The sequence below is a fragment of the Mesoplodon bidens genome (assembly GCF_964165515.1).
Source record: "Mesoplodon bidens genome assembly, chromosome: 3".
Classification (NCBI taxonomy): Eukaryota; Metazoa; Chordata; class Mammalia; order Artiodactyla; family Ziphiidae; genus Mesoplodon; species Mesoplodon bidens.
The window spans coordinates 140,217,081-140,235,287 of NC_138178.1; the positions used below are offsets into that span (position 1 = coordinate 140,217,081).

Below are 18,207 nucleotides of genomic sequence, written 5' to 3' on the forward strand. Positions count from 1 at the left end.
TCAAGCAAAAGCAACGTTTGGGAACCTGAAACAAACCAATACAGCCATCCCACACACTCTCATTTCCAAAAGTAAGGGTGAGCCAAGCACATGTGTGTTTATTCGCTAATAAGAAGATGCAAACATCCCACATCTGATTGATTTCTTATGTGCTACAACCGTAAAAATGTTTGGGTCTGGAATACACGTTTGAGCGTTGAGCTCAAATGTGGCAGCTTATAAACCCGATCACACATCTTATACCTACGATCTACAAGAACGTTTCCCTTTGTAACAGTGAAACTCTGGAAGGTTTTCTTCTTTACTGCCAGGACAAATTGCTTAGGGCTTCTCACTTAAGTATGTGAAGAACTGTCCAGTTTTAATCTGCAGAGCTTTTAACTGGTGACTCAGTGAGGGATGATGTCATATGTTATCCTACAACGGCTGGTGTGGTTCCCTCTGTTTCTGTGGCCGACAGTACTCCCCAGTTTCCATCCTTTCGTCAGCTTCTTCCCAGCCAGCCCACAGGCAAACAACCTCCCCAGCCGTGGATGAAACAGGAAGTCTGACAGCTTGAGTCTGCAGTGGGACCCCTAGTGTTTTCCCACTCCATGTCCTGGCAGCGTTCCCCAGAAGTACAAACACACACACACAGAGCTCCCATTGTTGCAGCCTTCTCCAGCCCACTGATCCTAATATGGAATGCAGCAGGAAACCCATGATTTCCTGACACTCAGCAAGCTGGAGGAAGCAAGGGAAAAACTCCATTAAAAAGCCCAGCTTTCCTCCATGTTAGATGTGAAGTGGAAAATGGGGAGGATTTAGTGAAATTCCACTGTGTCTTCAGCCAGGCTTGGAGAACAGGAGAGCAGAGTGAAACCCTCAGGCTGTTGAAATTTCTAGACTCCCAAGAAGCCCCTAGAATTTGGTGAAAAATGAGGATTCATAACTCAAACTGATGGGGGCAAGGGGCAGATGCTTTTAATCATTCTCCCCAGTGTGTGTTACCTTTCTTGACCAGTATGGTAAGCAAGAGGGCACATGCCAGCCGCCTCGGACGATTCTGCATGATCCGAGTTCCCCAAAGTAAGACAGAGTGACCTCAAGCCTGCAGCTCGCTTCATGGGCTTCGGGAGAAGCAGGAGAAGCAACGGCAGCGGCACAGTCACAGCAGCTGGAGCCGTGAGAATGAACTGCCAGGAGGGAAATGACAGCAGCTGCGGCTGCGGTGGCCGCGAGGAGAAGAAGATGCTGAAGTGCGTGGTGGTAGGGGACGGCGCCGTGGGGAAGACCTGCCTGCTCATGAGCTATGCCAACGACGCCTTCCCCGAGGAGTACGTGCCCACTGTGTTTGACCACTATGCAGGTAAGAAAAGCGGAAAACCTACCCCTGCATACGAGGTGAAGGAGGCGGGAGACGACAGCCCAGCTTCAGAGGGGCCTGGCTTATCTCTAATGTCAGTGCTGGGTCTGGGCCTGCCAGGAGCCAGGTAAAACCAAGGTCTTTGCTGTTGTTAGGACAAGTTGTATATCAATGTTACGGTAACACTTTTCTCCAGTTAAACCAAATGAATAACGCTGGGGAAATACCCTGAACCGTCCTCTAAGATTTGTGGCTAGAGATTTTACTTAACATTTGCCTGAAGATTCATCAACTTTCTTTAATGTGAACTTTTTAAAAGGTAGCGTAATTGTATCACAGTTCTTTAAAAAACAACAACGACACTAACCACACAACTGGTGAAAGAAGTGTTCTTGCCACTTCTCATATATTCACCACATGCCATTTATAAAGGAAATGCTGAGATTAGTAACATTAGAACATTCGTTTTTCTATAATAATTGGTGCTGTCCTAATGTACTTTCATTTTCCTGTGGAGGTAGATTGAAGAAAAAGTACTGAAAGATTTTAAATATCTCCTAGGCAATCTGTATCTTGAATGAAAAGAGAAGATTTTAATCAATATGTTTTAAAGGTAAAAATAAAGATAAAAATAAAATTTTACTTATTTCAACATATGTCCCCAAAACACAAAACATGGCATAAAATACTTTAAGATCTGACAGTTAAGATACTGTAGTCACAACTTAATTCTTTCAGGTATATTTTTTCGAGTGTTCTGAAGTTTGTTGTGTGATAGCTTATTTAAATTTTTCCACTTTGACTCTTATTTTTTCTCTTAATCTCCAAAACAAATCTTACTAAATTTCTTAAAAGCAAATTCATAAAATGCTTCAGGTTTACAATAGCTTAGATTTTATGACTTTTTGGAATACGATGATCCACTTGCTCACTATGAGATCAGCTTGAGTTACCAGAGATTTGAGATTTTGTGAGAGGAAAATTTCTCTTCTTCACTTTAGCTTTGGGTCCAGAGCAGCAAAGGGGAAATGGCCCACAGGAAACCTGTGTGAGCGTTGGCTTTGCTGTGAGGTCATTTGAAATCCTTTCTGTAGGAAGCAGCTTCTTTTCCACAACTAAACAATCACCTACGTCTCCTACTACTACTACATGTACATGATTTACGACACTATTACATAGCAGACAGGGAGAGAACCACAGTGAAAATAGTATCCACTTTCTAGCAGGTTTTTCTGTATTTGTAGAAATTAAGAGCAAATTTGAACACTGGCTCTCTTAAGCTTTTCTGTGCCCAGAGAAGAACATTTTAATGAGAACAGAATGAAGAGAAGTACAGGTAGACTTTCACCCTGAGGGGGAAAAAAAAAGTAATTGTAAAATTAGGTCTGCAACTTAAGAAAATTATCGGGATCCCGACCTGTAAACATCTTAGCAAAAGTTATTTATTCTACACCCTCTTTCTGCCAGGATAGGGAACTGGCTGGTACCTAATTTCAAAAACTTTTAGATCAAGAATGGAACCCGCAATCTACTAAAGGGAGAGGTTTCAAGTGCTTTTAAAAATTACATATCCCATCCCCAACTATTGGGTGAAGCAATTACAGTACAGTGCCAGGAAGAAAGAGGATAAAACCATCTTTAGAGATAAAGTTAGCCTATAAAAAACATTAGAGATCAAACAAAGGCTGGATCACCGCTAGATTCCACTAAGATCAAATTGTTTTATGTTTCAGTCATGTACATACTTGCTGTTATTTGAGCAACAAAGCATCTTAGATTTTGGCTATTCCTTGTTTTAGCTCTCAAGAAATCACAGCCACTGTACTCAAAGCAATACTTTGTACATAGTAGGCATTCCCAAACATTGTTACTTTGATTTACACTTTGTACTTTTTTTAAGTACACAGTCATCTCATGCATTTGTAGTTAGGTTGTAAGGGAAATGAAGGTGTAAGCCACATACATCTAGAAGTGCAATGAGGTGAATATTTCCATTTGTAGAGGGATCTTCTCCATCATGAAGACCCTAACTCTTTTTACCACCATGCTCCTTATACGTGAACTGATTGAACATAAACCCTTACACAGTCACATGAGAATCTACAGTCAATTGTAAAAGAACTCATGCTCTCTTCTCCACGTGGAGAAATATCCAGTATCCAGCCCCTGGTCCTACGGGCTCATTCTGAAATGACAACCTGCAAATAGTTTACTGAGTCTTTGGAAAATTGCAGTCAAAGAATTTAGAAAAGTTCAAGTCAAAGAGAGCCTATCCCTTGAAGAAGATTTTTCCCTAATAGCTACCCATCCTAGGAAGGTAAAGATATAATAGTAAGGATGGAAATACTTAAGATAGTGAGCTCAAGATAGTGAGCTCTGAAGCTGGACAGCCCAGTTCTAATACTGGCTCTGCCATTACTGTGTGGTCTTGAGCAAGTTGCTCAACTTCTAGTAGTCATGAATTTTCTTAAGGAACAATAGAGGTATTAAGATCATGAGAACAAAATAAATTAATACATGTAGTTCTTAGAACAGCACCTTACACATGATAAGTATTAGGTAATAGTAGCTATTGTGATTAAGAATAGGGTCTCTTGGGGGCTTCCCTGGTGGCGCAGTGGTTGAGAATCCGCCTGCCGATGAAGGGGACACGGGTTCGTGCCCTGGTCTGGGAAGATCCCACATGCCGCTGAGCGGCTAGGCCCGTGAGCCATGGCCGCTGAGCCTGTGCGTCTGGAGCCTGTACTCTGCAACGGGAGAGGCCACAACAGTGAGAGGCCCGCGTACCGCAAAAAACAAAAACAAAAACAAAAAAACAAAAAAAAAAAAGAATAGGGTCTCTTACATACAGAATGAATAAACAATAAGGTCCTACTACATAGCACAAGGAACTATATTTGATATCCTGTGATAAACCATAATGGAAAATAATACAAAAAATAATATATATATATAGATATATATGTATAACTGAATTACTTTGCTATATAGCAGAAATTAACACAACATTGTAAATCAACTATACTTCAATTAAAAGAAGAATAGGGTCTCTACAGTTGCACACAGCTATGAAAGGGAATTAAAATGTAAATATAATATAAAGGCTACAACAAGGAAAAATATAATTACAAGAGTATCCTTCAAATGGAGTAGGGTGTGATAGAGTGCGTGTATTGTCCTGATGATATAGTTATCGTGTTTACTGATAATTGATAAATATGTCTACATGGAGTAATAGTAGTGGGATATTCACTGGAGAGGAAATATTAGTTCTGCATGAGTGACTGTAGAAAAATCAACAACCAACTAGAAAAAAATGTTTTTAAGTTTTAGAAATCTTGGTTATTTTCCCTCCCTCCTACCTATCAGAATCCAAAAGTACATCTGCTCGATGCAGCTTTCCTTGACTCCCCAAAGAGAATTCCTTGCTCCATCTCCAACCCATCCCCAGAAATGTGTTAACATTGCTAGAACACAACCTGCACCATTGTGTAGCAATTTATTTGTTTCCTTATTTCCCCAGTCCCACTGTACTATAAGCTCCTGAGGGAAAGGGTCATGTCTTGCCAAAACCAGTGTTCAATTCTCAGCCCTCATCTTACTTGATCTCTTGGAGGCTTTTCTTATGGTTTATACTCTCCTTCCTGAAACACTTTCTTTGCTCCTGGGATACCACATTCTCCTGGTTTTTATTCCCCCTGCTGGCAAATCTCTCTCCATCTCCTCTGCTCCTTTCTCCATCTCTTTCCCGACCACTATACATTGGCATACTTCAGTGTTCAGTCTCTCAGTTCCCTTCTCTATTTATGCTCATGCCCTGGTTGACAGTATCTATTCTCATGGCTTTAAATATGATTTATACACTGATGACTCCAAAATGTATATCTCTACCACACACACAAAAAAAAACCTGACCCAAACTCATATATTCAACTGTCCATTTGGATATCTAATAGGCATCTCAAACTTAACCTGTTCAAAACAGAATTTTTTAATTGCCCCAATCTACACCTCCCCTAGTGTTCCCCATAGAAGTATATGACCACTGTCTTCCACCCAGTAGCTCAGAACAAAAACTTTGGTATTATCCTTAACTCCTTTCTTCCTTTGACAATACTTCCCATCCCTCTCCATCCAAACCACTAGTTATTATCCCTTCCTACTACCAATCAGGTCAACATGCAAAATACATCTCAAATCTGATCAGTTCTCACCACCTCCATTGTTTTCACTCTCATCCAAGCCACCATCATTTCTCATCCAAACGACTGTAATCACCTCCCAGCTCCCTGCTTCCAGTCTTATCCCATATAGTTCAGTTCTTCACACTCCCGACAGAAGGACTATCCACAGCCCAAATCCATCAGTCAAATCCCATCACCCTGAGGCCCCATTATTTATCACAGTCTACAAGGTACTCCATGACTTAGTCCCCATTATCTCTCCAACCTCCTCTCCTAACTCTCTGCTCTGCAGTATTTCTGCTCTCAGCCGTCTTCATATTCTTCAAACACACCAAACTCCTTCCTTCCTTGAAGATTTTGCATTTGCTTTTCCCCCAACCTTACCTTATTCCCCCCGATCTTCCTCAGCTTCAATTGATCACATTGTTTAATGCATTCACACACACAAACACAAACACACATGCGTACTGTCACTCTTTAATTTTTCTCCTGTTTCATCTTTCCTCATAAGGTTTAACACTACTTCACATTATATTTATTTGCTTAGCATTTTTATCCTACACTGGGATGTAAACCCCATGAGGGCAAGGGCTTTGTCTTGTTCACTGCTCTATCTCCATCTTCTAAAACACAACTCAACATCTAGTATGCTCTCAATAGATTGTTACTGAATTAATTAATTAATATACTTTACGCATCTCTGTCCTTCCAGCACATAGATAATTCCTGGTCCATTAAAACTTTGAGGAATAAATGAACAAGTTGTTGGTCCAACAGATGTCTCTTTAGGAATGAACATATAAGATATTTATTAAATGTATTATATTTTTGAACTAGTTTGTTTGTATTTTAAATAATCATTTTATCTCTACCGGGATTATAATACAGCATAGAATTTTCTTGACCCAACCAGCCAATGTCACGTCTATTGAATAATGTAACTATACAGTGTATAAATTTCATTTGGAAACAGATGGGATGTACTCAGATTCCTCCATTTGCGCTATATTCAAAAGCTTAGCTAAATTTTGAGTGGCTCACTCGTTTATAGTTCTTCATAAAAACGCATGTTCCAGAGTAATCCCAAGTTCAACTATGGGCTTCGTCTAAAAATTGGGGGCAGTAGAAGGAAGATAAAAATGGTCACTGACACTTTTTACAAGTATGCCTGAGAAACATCTCCGGGCACTTCTTCCTACTCCCTTCCAGGGATGACTCAAGATGTCCCAACAACCTTTAGAGATTTCACAGCTTACCATGGAACAACCATCATGTCTTCTCCCATCCTGTCTTCATCTTATCTTTAGCTTTGAGTTTTGTGGCAGACATCTCACTGATAAAGTAGTATCAATTAATGTTTCACACAACATATGACATAAGGATAACACTTCCATTTCTAGTTTAGTTAGATTGTATGTTGAGGTAGGTAGTGCACATGGTTTGTCTGTTTATGTGCATGGCTGCATAAAATAATCCCATTCAAGTTGAAGCCTGTGCATGACGTGCCTCATTCACCATTACCATCATTTTCTGTATAAGAATCGGTCATATCTATGGCTCCTTCTTCTAAGAAAACCACCTGTATTTAAAAACTTAAGTTAAGTCACTATTTGCAAACCCAGGCTGCGTATGCAGTAAATTAGCACAATTTGTGGAAAGCGGGGAAAAATCTGGTTGCTCTATCAGCTGAGTGAGATGTAAAAGGAGTTGTTTTCACAGAGAGCTGAAAGTCAACTGTAAACTTTTTCCACCTAATTAAATGATGATTAGTCCAATGTAGACTCCATCATAACCCTAATGACCAGAGCAAGGGGGAAACTATGTCCAATCCACAAGGGAAAAAATAACATAAAATAATAGTGAATAAAAACAAAGGCCCAGGCTTATAAAGTGTTATGACATAGTTCTGCCCATTTGGGAATATTTATTCAGGAGTTTCTCTTTTGTTCTTTCTAAAGACACCTGAGAGTCTCTGGAGAATGGATGAGATTCATTTTTGTAAGCCAAAAGAAAACCTAAAACACCTCTCATGGGTCTATGAAATAAATCACTAGGTTTTTAACCTTAGGCAAAAATATAAAGGAAGTATGTGAAAGAGGAGAAAAGAATGGGCCAGTTGACTTGCTCTGTTCCTTCTAAATGCCATGATGCTCAAAAACCCAATGTCTTGTAGGTATTCAACCCTCCAATATCTCTTTTTGAGGCAGTGTGGTGCGTGTCTGATACTTTTTTTGGACTCTTGGAGGCCATATCAAAGGTGCAGTAACAGGAATTGTATAGACAGTTCCTTCCACAGTCTACTGTGATGCCTATGAGCATGAGCATGAGCACATTCAGAGGCTCCGGGGGTGGAAATTACACTCAGAAAGCCAAAGCATACTGCAGAGAGGTAAACTGTGAGCTTCATCTCTTAGGAGTAAGAAAGAATAGAAGAGGGAAAAAGAAAATTAAGTATCTGTGACCACAGTGACCCAAGAAAAATCATGCTCCCAGGATTAGAAACTGCATCTGCAGTTCATAACCTTCCTGCATTCCAGCTTTATCTGGCAACAAACCAAGGCCTGTGACCGATTCAGGCTTCAGTGGACAGACTCCCTGTGACCAAGACTTTTAGTTCCACAAGGCCTGGCTCCTTTCACTGTCCAAGCTATGAAATCCTTCATAAATTTTACTATCTAACTGCCCAACAATGTTGGGCTTCAGGTAAACAGTACTTTATTTCCAGGATAACATTTTCAGAATCTGCCATCACTACCTCTTCTCTTGGGGCAAAGAGCAAAGTTGGCTCAGAGATGGCTCAGTACATTGGACATCTTTGTTTTTGGATCTAGTTGGCTTGTTCTACAAAGGCAACATGAAGGTGGGCAACTAACATGAGGCAACTAACTTAAAGGACAGGTAGGAAAACTCAACAGAAATTATCTCCCTCACCAATCCTGAGCACAAAATCACAAGGATCAACAGAGGCCCTACCCTCTGTGTAAGGACACAGGTTCTGATAAGGCTGAAAATGTACTTTCCCACAAACAAAAATCCATGCCACCCTTTGGGTGAGTTAGCAGAATCCAAACAGTTAATTTTCCAGGTATAACTCAGTCAGGATGAATTCCACCATGAATTCAATAGGGACCCACTGTGAATCACAGAGTGGCCTGGGATCGTTCCTGAATACTCTGAAGTCCACCAACTTTTTGGATATGGCTAATTTTCACAAGACAAAAGAACCTGGTTCATGTGTATTCATTCAGCATTTTGTAATGGTTCACAATACAGCTTTTATTTATGATGCTCTTCATTTGCAGTCTCAGTGTGAATTTCATTACGACCACATGTGATCCTACAAGCAGTATGGTAGTATTTAATGACGAAACTCAAACACCACTGGAATATGTACTAACAACAATAACAATAGCTATACAGTTACAAAGTTCTTGCTATGAGCATATTTGAGATATTTTCATACATTGATTCACTACCTTCTCACAATGATACTATGAGGTGCTGTTATTGTCCCAATTTTGACTGATGAGGAAACCAAGTTGCAAAGTTATTAACCAATTTGCCCAAGGTTAAATAACCTGTAATGGAGTAAGTGGAGGCCACAAAACAGTAAATAAATAATGTAAGCAGTGTGTAGGTTTATAGCTAATAAATTAATTTTTAAAAGCCACCGTTAGTTAAGGGCAGGGGTCCCCAACCCCTGGGCCACGGACCAGTACTGGTCTGAGGCCTATTAAGAACCAGCCCACACAGCAAGAGCAGGCGAGCAAGCAAAGCTTCATCTGTACTTACAGCCGCTCCCCATTGCTCATGTTACCGCCTAAGCTCTGCCTCCTGTCAGCATTATGGTGAGTTGTATAAGTATTTCATTATATGTTACAATGTAATAATAATAGAAATAAAGTGCATAATAAATGTAATGAGCATGAATCATCCTGAAACCATCCCCCACCATGGTCCGTGGAAAAATTGTCTTCCACGAAACCGGTCCCCAGTGCCAAAAAAGGTTGGGGACAACTGAGTTAGGGTATGCTAACCTCCTATAACAAACAGACCTAAACATGTAAGGGATTAACACCACGACAGGATGTTTCTTGCTAATATATGTTCCTGAACGTGTATTCAAGTCAGTGTGGTTGCTTTCCTCCATTTAGTTATTTAGGGACCCAGGTTCTTTGCATCTTGTGACACTGCCATCCCTTAAGATCTCATAGTTGTCTGCATCCACCAGACTAATGAGAAAGAGTGTGGAGAAACCTGAATGGAAAGTTTTATGGGCCAAGCCTGGAAGTGACGGACATCATTTCCAGTTAAACTTCAGAGGAGATAACTTAGTCACGAGGCCACACCTCGGTCTAAGGGAAGCTGGGAAATAAAACCACCTACATGCCCAGAAGAGGGAAGGACAGATGTTAATGGAAACTAGCCATCTCTGTTTGTGTCAGACTCTGTAGCCACCAATTATCCCTGCACACTTTTTCCCACATGTAAAACAAACTTTTTTCTAAGAGGGACCACCCAGAGCCCCAGTCTTTCACTAAAACAGGTTAAAGTCCAGCCATGCAGGTGACACCTGGTCCTTTCCATTTGATGGAGACATGGCTCCTTGTGGTCCAGTAGAAGACTCATTATCTCCTCCATATATACAATCACCCCTTAGACAATGATAGAACAGGGATGGGATAACCAAAATATCTAAACCCCCTTTCAGAAAAGTAAAGAATAGGAGAGACATAGCAATAACAGAATCCTGAGGGCAAATGTTAGAAAGACTTCCTGCCCTAGCAGTGGGGGAAGTTTCTTGAATTGACAGTTATGCTGTTCTCTGGGAGGAATTCCTTCACCCATTATTCTCAACTTCCCCTGGCTTGGGTCTCTGGGGAGTTCTTCTTCCTCATCCATTCTCCTCCATGACACACATCTGAATCAGGCCTCAGGGATTATGTCTTTCTCAGGAGCTGCACAAATTTCATAGCCTGCTTCTGGCTTGTCCAGTTTCGAGACTCAAGTGTTGTTTTATAGTCAGAAGACTATTTAGTCCAAGCTTGGGGTTTCTTTGGAAATACAATTCTCTCAAAAATTTATTAGGCTTCTGGTAAGTTCCATGTACCAGTAGCCACATCCAAGACCAAAGAATGTCTTTCCTAGACATGCTTCTTAAAAATACTTTATTTGTCTGCTTCATCTAGCCAATGCCTTTTGCTCTCAAATTAACAATAGCTACGTAGAGGCTGTATGAAGCAAAAAACTTAAATGGGAAGGGAACACCCTGGCTCTTCTCTTTGACACAGAGCTGATTCCCTGTTTTAACAGAGAAATGGACATTTGTTGCTCAAATCCTTATTTAACTGTGTCTTCTTTGGGGAAATCCAAAAATAATCAATTTTCCAACTATTAATTAAGGACATTAATATTTGTGTTCTATCAATCTCTGCTTAAATACAACCAATTCAACTCTTTTCTTTCTTGTAACACCTAGTTAAACACAGTAAACAATTAATATACTCTAATATTCTGACTTTTCCCAATCTTTTCTTTGAGCGTAATAGACTCAGTAAGAACAAGGTTTACCTTCCAGGTTTCACAGACAATAGTTTTACAAATGTTTTTGCCATGGTATAACGTGGATCTTCATCTTTCTAGTCTGTTCTGTTTTCTTACTACCTGCCACTTAACAGTTAAGCTAACAGCACACTTTTTTTGGAATTTTGTAATGATGGCACCACTCTAGATAAGCCAGGATGCTAGAACAAATAGACTCAAATATATAATGATTCAAACTGTTAGAATTCTTTTTTTTTTTTTTTTTTTGCTCAGAGAACAGACCTGTGCAAGTGTTCAGGTTGGTGAGGTGATACTACTCCATGTAATCATCCAAGGATCTATTTTTTTTCCATCTTGTGACTCTGCTGTTGGTTAGGACTTTGTAGTGCTCCATATCTAGACAGAAGAAGATGAGAGGATATGGAGGGCAAGGAGTAGTGGTCGAGGCTAGGTCCACAAGTCGCAGGCATGAGTTCTGTTCACATTTCTTTGGAGAGAAGTTAAACCCTAGGCCATACATTATTGTAAGAGAGGTTAGCTATATTCCCAAAGAAAGCGTGAACAGATTTTAAAGGACCCTTAGTAATCATCATCACACTCACTAAGTCAAAATTTCTTACATCAAATACAGTAGACTCATAAACAATGTAAATTGCCCTACATACCATACTTAATTAGACATTTATTCAACTACAAATGATATACCTATATTTCCCAAATTTGCCTGGTCATCAGATAAACCTGCTTGTCAAAAATGCAGATTCTGTAAATTGGTACAGCCACTATGGAAAACAGTATGGAGGTTCTTTAAAAAACTAAATACAGAGCTACCATATGATCCAGCAATCCCACTCATAGGCATATATCTGGAAATGATGAAAACACTAATTCAAAAAGATACATGCACCCCAATGTTTATACCAGTACTATTTATGATAGCCAAAACATGGGAACCACCCAAATGCCCATCAATAGACGATTGGTTTAAAAAGATGTAATATATATATCTGTATATATATATAGATATAATAGAATATTACTCAGCCATAAAAAAGAATGAAATGTTGTCATTAGCAGCAACATGGATGGACCTAGAGAATAACATACTAAGTGAAGTAAGACAGCCAGAGAAAGACAAATATTATATGATATCACTTATATAGGGAATCTAAAAAATAATACAAATGAATCTATACACAAAATAGGAATAGACTCACAGACATAGAAAACAAACATATGGTTACCAAAGGGGAAAGGCAGTGGGGGAGGGATAAATTAGAAGTATGGGATTAACAGACATATACTACTATACATAAAACATATAAGCAACAAGAATTTACTATATAACACAGGGAACAATATTCAAGATCTTGTGATAACATATAATGGAAAATAATCTGAATATACATATATGTATAAATAATCTGAATATATTGTAATCTGTATAAATATATGAGTATATTCCATGATATTTCAACTTTAAAAAGGAAAACTATACTTCAATTTAACAAAGGAAAAAGTGCAGATTCTTTGGTCCACACCAGAGCTTCTATTCCAGACCCACTAAGAGAAAGAGCTGTAAATATACATTTGAACAAGCATCCTAGGCATTTCTTATTAGGTGGACCTATGAAATGACCATTTTGTAGTTCAAAACCATTTGGATATCATTAAGTTCATATAGTTCAATCTAATGTAATTTAGAAAGTTCAGAAAACCCTTCTTTAAGCTATCAAGATGCCTAGAAATCAAGTTAAGAAGAACAATTCTATAACCAACCATCAATCAGTAAAAAGCAAGTTAAAAATAGATATGTGTATATATAATTCCTTGACCTGGTAGTTTCTAACAGGAGAAATTGTTTAAGACAAAAGAGGCCTTTAGAGCCTCTCAGAAACAGCTAGTAAATTCATAAATGAGAAACCAGAGTGCTTTTTAAAAAGATCTGTGCCCATGGCTGGGACATCGAGAGACCCTGGAAGAAAGAAAATCCACAAGGCTGAGAATCAGGAAATGTTGGGAGAGGGCTGGTGCCTTGGAGGGAAGGGAAAAGCCTCGGAGACTAAGAACAGGGAAGAGTGGGAGTTGTAAAACAGAGTGCAAAGAAGATTAATTAGGCAAACTTGGGTGCACCAAGCACCAGCAGATGGGAGCAAAGCCTCAGGCATGATCAGCAAAGCTGCACAGTGTTAATTGCTGTTCACTGAGCCTGCTGTCAGCAAAACGGTAATCAGCATGACTGTGAGACCTTCGGAGGGGTCACTGAGGAAAACTTAGAGAACACCTACTCTCATGGGAAGAAACAAAGGAGTCAAAAAATAAGAAAGAGCCTGGGATCCTTGGGGTGGTTTTGGTGCAGCTCTGTCCTGGATGCTGTTCTTGCTCTACCATATCTACCCAGCCCTATGATTGTGAAATGAACATAAACATCTGTTTCCCCTCTGCAGATCTTTCTGTTCTTCTTCACACTTTGAACTAACATTTGGAGAAAAGGAGGAAAAAAAAACAAAAATGGAAAGTTGCCTAAAATTCTATTCTCAGAGTCCAAAAAAGCTTCCACTTAGGCTAGAATCTGGTTCCTGAAAGAGGTAGGACATAAATTCTGGGAGAGGCAGAATTTTGTAACTGGGATTTAGGCACCCTTATCTGGACAACCAATTGACCAGCACTCCCGCTAGTAGGGACCAGGCCTTTGGAGTCTCTCAAGCTGTTTTTTTTTTTTTTTTTTTTTTTTTCTTTCTGCGGTATGCGGGCCTCTCACTCTTGTGGCCTCTCCCGTTGCGGAGCACAGGCTCCGGATGCGCAGGCCCAGCGGCCATAGCTCACGGGCCCAGCCGCTCCGCGGCATATGGGATCCTCCCAGACCGGGGCACGAACCCGTATCCCCTGCATCGGCAGGCGGACTCTCAACCACTGCGCCACCAGGGAGGCCCTCTCAAGCTGTTTTAATACAGATTAGTCAGTCAGGCCTCAGAATGTGATTCAACTTGCCAACAAGAGAGAAATAATTCCCTGTGTGGTCTGAGCAGAATGTATCATAATGAAAAAATTGCTTCCTAATCCTTTTGGAGTAATGTTTATAGTTTATTAATAAAATAGTAAGTAACTAATATTAAGTAGCTAAGTATTTAATATGCACCAAGCCCTGTGTTACTTTGCTATCTTCTTTGAGCCTCATATTATCTCTGGTGGTAGGTATCTTCATGTAACAGGAGAGAAAATTGGAAGTCAGAGAAGTAATCAGTCCAATGTCACAGGACCAGGAAGTGACAGAATTGGGATTAAAATCTGTCAGCTCAAATGTTACCTCCTCAGGAGGCCAAACCAAACCACCCTGATTAAATTGACCACCGTTTCAAAACCTGTTTATTTTCTCTATAGTTATTATCCGATCTGTTTATTCACTTCTCCATTGCTTGCCTCACTCTAGAATGTACACTTCATGAAGGCAAGGTTCTTTCTGTCTCATTTATTCTTATGTCTCCAATGCCTGGAATTAGCCTACAACACAACAGACACCCAGAAATGTCTACTGAATGACTGAGTGAATGAATGACATCCAAGAGTCCCACAGTTTTAACCACTGCTCTGCACTGAAGTTAGTACCCCATGTAAACAGTAAGGATAATTTTCTATGTTGAAATTTGATCCTCCAACATCCTAAAAGTATCTGTCCTAAGCATCATGAGCATACATTCAAAAAAAGTGTATTGGCTTTGTTTAAAAGTTGTAAAACAATTTTATTCTTCTAGGAAAAAAAATTTCAAAAGCTTTTGCTTCCAGCCAAATTTCAAACTTGTGAGTTGAGTGATTTCACTACGCAAAAATTGTTTTCCTAATTCTATTAAGGATTTATTTTATCTATTTTTTGGATGATATATCCTAGAGGCAAAAAGAAAATTTTAATTCCCTAAAGTATGTACTGTATAACTTTTTTTCAAGTAACTAGATTAATAACGAGAAAAACAATAAGTCAATAATCTCCTTAATGTATGCCAGGTGCAAACTTTCTAAAAATTGTGAATGAGGTTTGTAAAATGCAACCATTCATTTGCTAGAAAGCATACTAATTTTCAGCCAGTAAGAAATGTAGTGAACATATATATAAATAATTGGGCACTTTATACCTGTTATAAGAGGAGTTATTAAGAGAAAAATGGCTATGCGCCCTCTCCTCAAGCCTCCTCTCTGCTCATATTGGATAAGCTTGCGCTATGAGCCTTAAGAGCTTCTTTTCTCAACTAAAATGAATTTCATATGACATTTACAATAGTTCAAGCTGGTAAATAAGAGGTTTAAGAATTTTCAATAGTAAACATGTTTTTAACCAAACTTTTCACAAGAGACAGAGAGTGAATGTTAAATCTTAAGTGTCAATATTAGGCATAAACTTTGCCGTAGAGGTTGTACTCGGTTTATTTCATTCACTTACCCTCCTAATAACTCTCCCTACCAAGTCCTTCCCTTGAGATAAACTGAATCTTTCAGGCTGTAGATAAAAGCCATTTCCTCTCAAGTTAGCAAAGATGGAGAAATCCTCATTGTCATCCTCAGAATAATGGCTTTTAACCTATTTGAAAACCAAGGAAATTTTCATCCCTATCATCCTCAGACAATATACCCAGATCTTTCCAACTCCCTTCATAGATATTTGACCTATTCTTTCCCCATTTTTAATGGGCAACTTCTCATGAATTCCTTTCAACTTTCATTTCAGATCTGTGGGCAGCACACAGTAAGTAGCTTTTGTAATTTTTTGGTAGTAATGGATATCTCATCAACATGGTTAGGTGCAGTCCTAACAGGATGTAGAAATCTAGACTAAATAATCTTTTAGATCACCTCTATCTTTGTTTTTGTTTTGTTTTTTCTATTTTTTGGCCTCACCGCAAGGCATGCAGGATCTTAGTTCCCCAAATGGGGATTGAACCGGCACCCCCTGCAGTGGAAGCGAGGTGTCTTTACCACTAGACCGCCAGGGAAGTCCCTATTTTTGTTTGTCTGGGGTTTTTTTCCTTGTTATTAGGAAAATAATGTGTCCTTAGGTTGACACATTCTTTGGTATTGTAGGAGACATTTTTGTCCCTGTGGACCATAGTTCACTGTATTTTACAGCACTGGATACTCTATCATTATAACAGATATGTTACTCTTACTAAGATTTAGTATGTAGTGTATTACAAATCATCCTGAGGCATTTTTAAGCTTCATTCACTTTCTACCAGTGAACACATTAAAAGCTTTTTTAGGGTAGTGTACATCAGAGAAACATCCTATTTAACAACCTCACCAATTACCACAGACTGAACTCCAGTTTCACAAAAGACATTCTGTTCCAGGGTAACCTAGATTTTTCTGGACACAGGAAGAAATCTTAAGCTCTGAGCTATAAACAAACCCTGAAGTACCTACAAGAGATCATGAGTTATTTTGGACCCTACCACATCATCAATTAATCTTACTTCACATTGTGTTTATTTATGTATGTGGGTCCTCAAGTGAATTCCAAAATTTCTACTGATATCCAAGTGTGGGAGCTTATGATGGTGGGGAAGGAGTGAAAGGGGGTTGGGAATTAGATTAATAGATGCATCGCTTTCAAAGCATCCACACAACGTTTGGAAAAACACATTTTGTTTGTGTTCAATGTCACAAGGAGCTGGTAAACCCATCATTGTTTTTTTATCTGATATCACTGCTTCAGCTTCCCTATCTTTTACCATGTCACCAACAGTTTAGAAGCCGGTTCACGTGAAATGAGGAAGAGAAGTTCTATTCCACTGACAAAGACACTTAGCTCTACTTTTACAGCCAACATCTGGTTACTCCCACAAACCTTGAAAATCACTCAAAGCCTAGAGAAAAAGAGCACCAGGTAAAGCATTTTGAAGATGAGAAGGATCAACCCACAGAATGATCCATTTGTCCATTAAAAATTGTTAGCATTATTCTATTTCTTTGTAAATGGGCATCAACAACCTTTGAACAAAGTAACTGAAAATGGTGACTTTAGAGGACTTAATGCACATTTTATTTCTTTTCATGGTTCTTAAAAATCAATAATCGTCTATTGAAAGATATATGACATACTCAAGAAAGAGCCTCATAGAGATTGTTTTTGTTCTTATTTAGTCTCTTCATATTCTCCTTTTTTTTAAAAGACCTTAAACTTTTTTTGGTATGTGTATTAAAAGCTTTTCCTCCCCTTCTGAAGTACCTCCATCTGGTGAATTCTACAGGAAAGGGAATGCACATCTTCTAAGAGAAAGGCAGTGGTATATTAACTTGACAAGCAGCTCCTGATAAGCCAAACTTCATGCTAATACTATTTAAATTTTATCCTTTATTAAGGAAAAAATACTTAAGAAGGGCTTCCCTGGTGGCGCAGTGGTTGAGAGTCCACCTGCCGATGCAGAGGACATGGGCTCGTGCCCCGGTCCGGGAGGATCCCACATGCCGCAGAGAGGCTGGGCCCGTGAGCCATGGCCGCTGAGCCTGCGCGTCCGGAGCCTGTGCTCCACAACGGGAGAGGCCACAACAGTGAGCGGCCCGCGTACCGCAAAAAAAAAAAAAAAACTTAAGAAATATTTATATGGTATATGTGATAATCATAGAAATTCAGTTATGGAAATTACACCCTGATGCAAAAGGAATGAGGGAGAGCTGTGTATTTCTTCCTTGGTGAATTAATCAGTGATTCAGAAGGAATAATGCCAAGTCTACCCCTGAGCAATGTCTGAAATCTATGGAAAGAGAAAATAAAGTAAAATTTTTCTCTGTGATTCTTCAATGACAAGGTTCTCTCAGTCCCAAATCCTTGGTAATTTTTCCACTAGGATCCATTAGGATACTTTCTACAGGGATCCTCCTCTATTAATCTCCAAGTTTCTCTTTTTTTTTCTCATTTTAACATCAAGTCACAGAGACAAGAAGATTCTTGTATTCTAGGGATGAAGACTAGCACAGGAAACTCCTATTCCCTGGAATCCCTGACTAGGTAACTCCACCTCACTCCCCAAGAGAGGTGCTGTTTGAAAACAGGACCCGCCTGGAGTCCTGTTCCATTAGATCAGAGTAGGCCCAGAGCATGAGAGAGCTGGATGATCTTAGCAAAGATCCAAATGTTCTTGAATT

At 39.4% G+C, this 18,207-nt stretch overlaps 1 protein-coding gene across 1 annotated transcript in view; it reads left to right on the plus strand.

The window, feature by feature from the left end:
* Positions 1-660: 660 nt before the first annotated feature.
* The window catches only part of RHOJ (ras homolog family member J), a 90,676-nt gene continuing 73,129 nt past the window's right edge, over positions 661-18,207 (plus strand). Inside the window, exon 1 of the mRNA XM_081228871.1 lies at positions 661-1,348. Coding sequence (XP_081084997.1) covers positions 1,105-1,348 — 244 coding nt within the window. The 5' untranslated portion in view covers positions 661-1,104. The remainder of the gene's footprint in view (positions 1,349-18,207) is intronic.